The following is a 6,000-nucleotide window of genomic DNA, read 5'->3' on the forward strand; positions in this document are numbered from 1 at the left end:
TTGTCATTAGGTACAAAGATATAGAATAACTGTTAACACTCTGACTTCTTGGCTAGAGCCCATAGTGATGTTAAAGGTGAGTGCGTGTTTTAACCCACAGCCCATCAACCACAGCCTAAACTTCAACAAGTAACAAAAGGCACTGATCATGTTCATGTTTCTAAAGTAGAATCACCATGGTGATTGGTTTAAGTCTCTTTGTGCTGGTTTTCATCTTTGCTTTGAGTTCATAAGTGTAAAAGGAAAAATATTATGTGTATCCTCATTAGGATAGGGTTTTGTGTTGATGTGTTGGATTGTACTCAGGTTTATATTGTTAACTGGTAATTATGTGACAATGCATTAATGTAACTATAGTGTAACAAATGAGTTTCATTGTTACTTTTGAGTGATGACCCCTACGCAAGCTATTTTGTTCTTACCACTGTGCAATACTTCATAATGCCATGCAGTCCTTATTTTAAATAAGGAAACATCTTTACCTCCAGGTGAAGGGGAAAAAGTAGCAACAGTGTTGTAAGAAAAAAAGTCTGTACCAGTTCAAGTCCAACTGAAGAAACTGGAACAATTTTGTTAAACGAAGAAGCCAGGAAGAGCACAGCTTTCCAAAGTTTTTTCCAACAGAATGCTGACAATTTGAAAACAAACAAACAAACAAATAAAACAAGGTTCTGGATATAGCTTTCCTTTTCTTCGTGAACTACGCTTGATGTACCCTTTCCTGGTGAATTAAAATGAAAAACTGTGCATTGGTTCAGTTCCCACAGTCCCTCTCTCTGGACAGCCAATGGGGCATACATACTAAGGCACTGATGCTTGGCAGCACGCAGAGAGTGTCAACAAGTTGACCACTAACTGGTATTGCAAACTGCTTTCAAAACAGGCTGAAAGCAGAAGTGAAAGGCAACACCCTGGACAACTTGTTGGCTGATCTGTTTAACTATGTATATTTATCTTTTCTGGTTCAGTGGTTGCCCACAATAAGTAAAGAATCCAATCTGAGCGCATCTTCATCTCTCCATCTGTGACTTTTTATAGACTGCACACACTAGTGACGAGAGGATTCCCACAGCTCTGTTATTCACTTTTCCACTTTATGTCTTTACAGAAATGTTCAGGATAACTGCTGCTTACGATCGCTCTACATTGATTTTAAGAGGGACCTGGGCTGGAGGTGGATCCATGAGCCCAAAGGCTATGAGGCCAACTTTTGTGCAGGGGCCTGTCCATATCTGTGGAGTGCGGACACCCAGCATTCCAAGGTACTGAATGAGGAAGTTTGAAAGGCTACACAGTAAACGTAAACATGAATGCAGTCGCACTGCACTGTAAATCAGATTTTATTTTATGATATGGTTCTAATATGTATATTCCAGGTGTTAGGTCTGTATAACACCATCAACCCTGAAGCATCGGCATCCCCCTGCTGTGTCTCCCAAGACCTGGAGCCTCTCACTATCCTGTACTACATCGGCAAGACCCCCAAAATAGAACAGCTCTCAAATATGAAGGTCAAGTCCTGCAAGTGCAGCTAGAGGTCCTTAGAAAATACATACTCTTCTTTCATCCAGAGTGGAGTGAGTTAACGTACCGTCAAAGTGCCGCTGCACTCATTTACTAGCAATCCTACAGCAGTCGTTTCACACAGGCATGGCCAGGAATGGTGTATTAGAGAATAAAAGGAACAAGTCAATGTGAGTTCAATGCATATTCAACATACAGGACCAGAGCAGTTATAATACCAAAAACTTTAGTTCGATGCACTGTATGGACAAAAATGTTGGGCCTTCATGTAAATTCATGTGTGTTCAGTCTTGTTGCTACAGGTGTTAATAATCATGCACCTAGCCATGAAGTCTGCCTTTAAAAGATCTGTAAAAGAATTGGTCATTCTAAAGAGCTCGTTGACTGAGTATGGTACTATAATAAGATTTAAAGATTGCAACGAGTCATTTTGTTAAATTTTATTTGTCATAGATATGAAGTGATCAACTGTAAGCAGTTTTATTGCAAAGTGAAACAGCAACTCATCCAGGAAGTGAAAGACCGTGTAAAGTTACAAAGGAGTTCTGAAGCATGTTGCACATAAAAGTCGCTAACGCTCTGTTGATTCAATAACTACAGAGTTAATTTATTATTTATACCAGAACTGCATACCAGAGCTGTCAGAAGCTTCATGTATAGGTAACCCAGTACTTTTGTTCATATAGGAAGAATTGTATTTCTGTATTGACACAGGTTTGCAAGTAAAATGAGCTTGTGTGCTGTTCTCCTAATAAATGGTCAAAGAAGAATAATACTTCTTAATAATATTTCTTAGTAAGGGTAATTTACACCATGAAGGCCTGCTCTCAAAAACTGATATAGATAAATCCAGCTACACAAACACTTAAAGTTTTTTAGAAAATGTTTAGTGCCATCTTGTGTCAGTACAGAACATTATGTCACCTCGTTGGTTTGTTGGTTGCTGTTAACAGACTTGCACTAAACCAACCAACTCAGGTGAATATAAGGACACTAAAACTAACCCTAACCCTTTTCTACTCTCCCGGAATACTCAAAGCGCTCTATACAACACGCCACATTCACGGCATTCACACAAGCACTGTCTTCTATGCTTTTAAGTGCTTACTAACTACGGTGGATGCATCAGAGAACAAGTTAGGGTTAATATCTTGCCCAAGCATATTTGGCATGCAGACTGGGATCAAACCACCGACCTTCCGATCAGTAGATGCTCTACCTCCTGAGCTATAGCCACCCTACAGAGTAGGCAGCACAAAAGTGAACCCTTTAAATGAAATTTTAGTTTTAGCCTCCTCATATTCCACTGAGTTACTAGTTTGCTGAAATAAACGGAAGTCAAACAAACCAACCAACTCGGTGATGTAGCATTCTGTATCACAAGATGGTGCTAAACATGTTTAAAACAAGCACAAGTTTCTTAAATCCAGCTACAAGGAGTGTTAAATCCATATCAGTTTTTGAGAGCAGGGCTCCATGGTGTAAATTAGCCTTTGTCCACTTTAATCCATCAGAAAAATAAATAATGAATAGTTCACATAGTTTTTTTCCCTCACCAATATGCAATACTGAAATATTTTCCTCAATAACAAAATTATCAAGTCTAGTATTTACAGTTAATTTTATTATTGAGTCTTCGTCATTGACTTTTTAGGAGTCTTGTTAAAATCCAGTGGCGTTTTAGATCATAACAAACTTTCCACCAGTTATATTTTTGGTTCATTACATGAGGCTAGAGATTTGCTTGTTTGTTTGTTTTTTAAATCATACACTTGCAGAGTTCTGAATTTAAAAAAACTGAAAAGTACTGTCATCTCCAATATCTTTTTGAAACGTTGTGGCGCTAAAGCGGCACACATTCAAAAAATCCAGGCCGGTATAGTATTCAGTACCAAGTTATGTGAGAATACAGCAAACACTGGAAATGTAAGGGATATGTGTATATATGTGAAATAAGTCCTTGAAAAAACAGATCTACTCAGACCTACCTAACACTTTGCTTTCAACCACTTAGCCCTTCAGCAGATATCAAAGGCACAATACCACATTCTTATACATCATTATTTATTTTATTCCTTAAGAAGTATTCTTTAGTTTTGCATTTTCTGATTCTGTACAGTAAAACATTGCAGTAAGATGTCCTGCAACCTTGCAGTGTTGACATATATTATCTACTCCATTTTGTAGTTTATATAATACACACGCACAACTTTTATTAAGCCGTCATAAGAGAGAATAAGATGTTGCATTAGAATTGTAAAGGCTATTTTGATTTATTATGGCAATAGTATTAATTTTATAGCTTCCCATTTATATTATAAAACACTTTTTTAAGGGGTAAGAAAAACAGTGTTGTATGTAATAACTTTTAATTGCTAAATTGGCATACTTTGTTAACAGTTTTAAGCAGTAATGGAGCGATAGTCTCCTTCCAGAATTTCTTATGAAAATTATTAGTTTTGTTTGTTTGGATGAACTGGCAACTGGCCCTTTTAAATAGCCCAGTGTAACAGATGCCATAACACGTTTAAGTAAAAAGCTTAGATTCTGAATCATTACAACCCCGAGTCTGCTGTCTGTGTTGTTTAAAAACAAAAATACATGTTTATTTATGATGTTCAGATTTCTGAAACAGAAAATTCTGTAAATGTGTAATGGCAATGAATAAAATGTGTTTTCATCATTAACAGGTTACTTGCTGAAATTAGTTTACAATGTGAGGTCACATCCTACATATAATTGTGACAGTAATACTGTACGGTATTAGTGACAATAATACATACAGTAAAACTGTTGACAACAGAAATATTTCTGACTTTATGAATAACAACAATACTAATAATAATAATAATAGTAATAATTTTTAAATTATTATCATTAGTATTATTATTATTATCATAGCAATTTTAAAGATATTATAATTCTTTGCGTCAGTTCAGCAGTGTGTGAATGTGTGTGTGAATGGCTGAATGTGTAAAGCGCTTTGGGGTCCTTAGGGACTAGTAAAGTGCTATACAAATACAGGCCATTTACCATTTACCATTCAGCAATTTGAGGTAGGTTGGGATAGAGAGAATATAAAACATGGATATTAATGAAATAAAATCAAATTCAAACAATCTTATTGAGCTGAGTACTGCACTTCAATGGAATGGAAAAATGGAAACAAATGTGGAAAAAAAAGGCCTGCTGCTCAGCTCAATGAAATATCCAGTTATTAGTGCTTAAAATTAGTTTGCAATTTTCACATTAAGATTGTTGAAATATGCAACCCTAAGCTCCACCACATTTTATGTTATAATGGGGAAAACTAAAGATTATCCAGAGGCCATCCAATTAATTTTCATTTACATAGCACCAAATAACAACAATAGTTGCCTGGTGGTGCTTTACATTGTAAGGTAAAGATGGTAAATGGACTGATTCTTATATAGCGCTTTTCTGCTCTCCCGGAGTACTCAAAGCAATCAATACAACATACCACTTTCACCCATTCACACAAGCACTGTCTTCTATGCTTTTAAGTGCTTACTAACTACCCTTCACACACATTCATACTCCGATGGATGCATCAGAGAGCAACTTGGGGTTAATATCCTGCCCAAGGATATTTGACATGCGGACTAGGGGGAGCCAGGGAACCACCAACCTGAGCCATTAACCTGTGGCTGTAGCTCAGCTGCAGGGGCAGAGTTGAGCATTGAGTTCAGGGTGAGGCGTCAGGGGAGGTTAGTTTCCGCAGCCGGCAAGCACCACCTAATAATTCCTTCCCTATTTCAGTAGCGGCTTGGCCAGACAGGAGAGAAGAGCTGCTGCAGCCGAGAGAGAGAGCACTGAGCACTGCAAAGTGCAGAAGCGCAAGAGTAAAAGTGCAAAACACTGTTAATAAAATATCCTGTGGAACCCCATAATTAACCTTTTTGTGTCAAGAAGACACAAGACCACACAAGCATTGGAGAAAAACTAGATAGATATGCTTCAAACTACTGTATTGCAGTACCTTTAATTCATGCTCTAATCCAGGGGTGTCAAATTCATTTTACATTGTGGGCCACATACACTTTGATCTTAAGCGGGCTGGATCAGTGAAACTCCCCTTTCTGTGAAGTTCCATATTTAACTGTTTTTCTACTATTAAAACCCAATTCTTTGATCCCCATGATAGAACAGAGAAAACCCGACTCATAGTGGTCAAAACATTTATAATTCTTTTTATTCAATCATGTTCCGGAAGAAACATGATTGAAACAGCCCCAAAAGCCAGTTGCAGAAACTCTAACATTAGAATCTAAGAACGTCTCACATATAGGTGTTATTTTGGTACTTTACACGTCACACAGTTTTGATACAAACACTCCTTATATGGTACAAGTTCCTCTTTTCTGTCTGGCTTCCTGTATTTAATAATATACTTGTATAGCTCTACACTAACTTCCTGTTTTTCAGTCTGGCTGAGCACTTAGTTTATGAGTCAAA

The 6,000-nt window shown here is 37.2% G+C and overlaps 1 protein-coding gene across 1 annotated transcript in view; it reads left to right on the forward strand.

Moving 5' to 3' along the window:
• The window catches only part of tgfb2 (transforming growth factor, beta 2), a 60,363-nt gene extending 56,152 nt beyond the window's left edge, over positions 1–4,211 (forward strand). Inside the window, exons 6-7 of the mRNA XM_084945122.1 lie at positions 1,109–1,262; positions 1,377–4,211. Coding sequence (XP_084801248.1) covers positions 1,109–1,262; positions 1,377–1,535 — 313 coding nt within the window. The 3' untranslated portion in view covers positions 1,536–4,211. The remainder of the gene's footprint in view (positions 1–1,108; positions 1,263–1,376) is intronic.
• Positions 4,212–6,000: the final 1,789 nt, after the last annotated feature.

Source organism: Perissodus microlepis, chromosome 11 (assembly GCF_051167445.1).
Source record: "Perissodus microlepis isolate ML-2025 ecotype Zambia chromosome 11, ASM5116744v1, whole genome shotgun sequence".
Taxonomy (NCBI): domain Eukaryota; kingdom Metazoa; phylum Chordata; class Actinopteri; order Cichliformes; family Cichlidae; genus Perissodus; species Perissodus microlepis.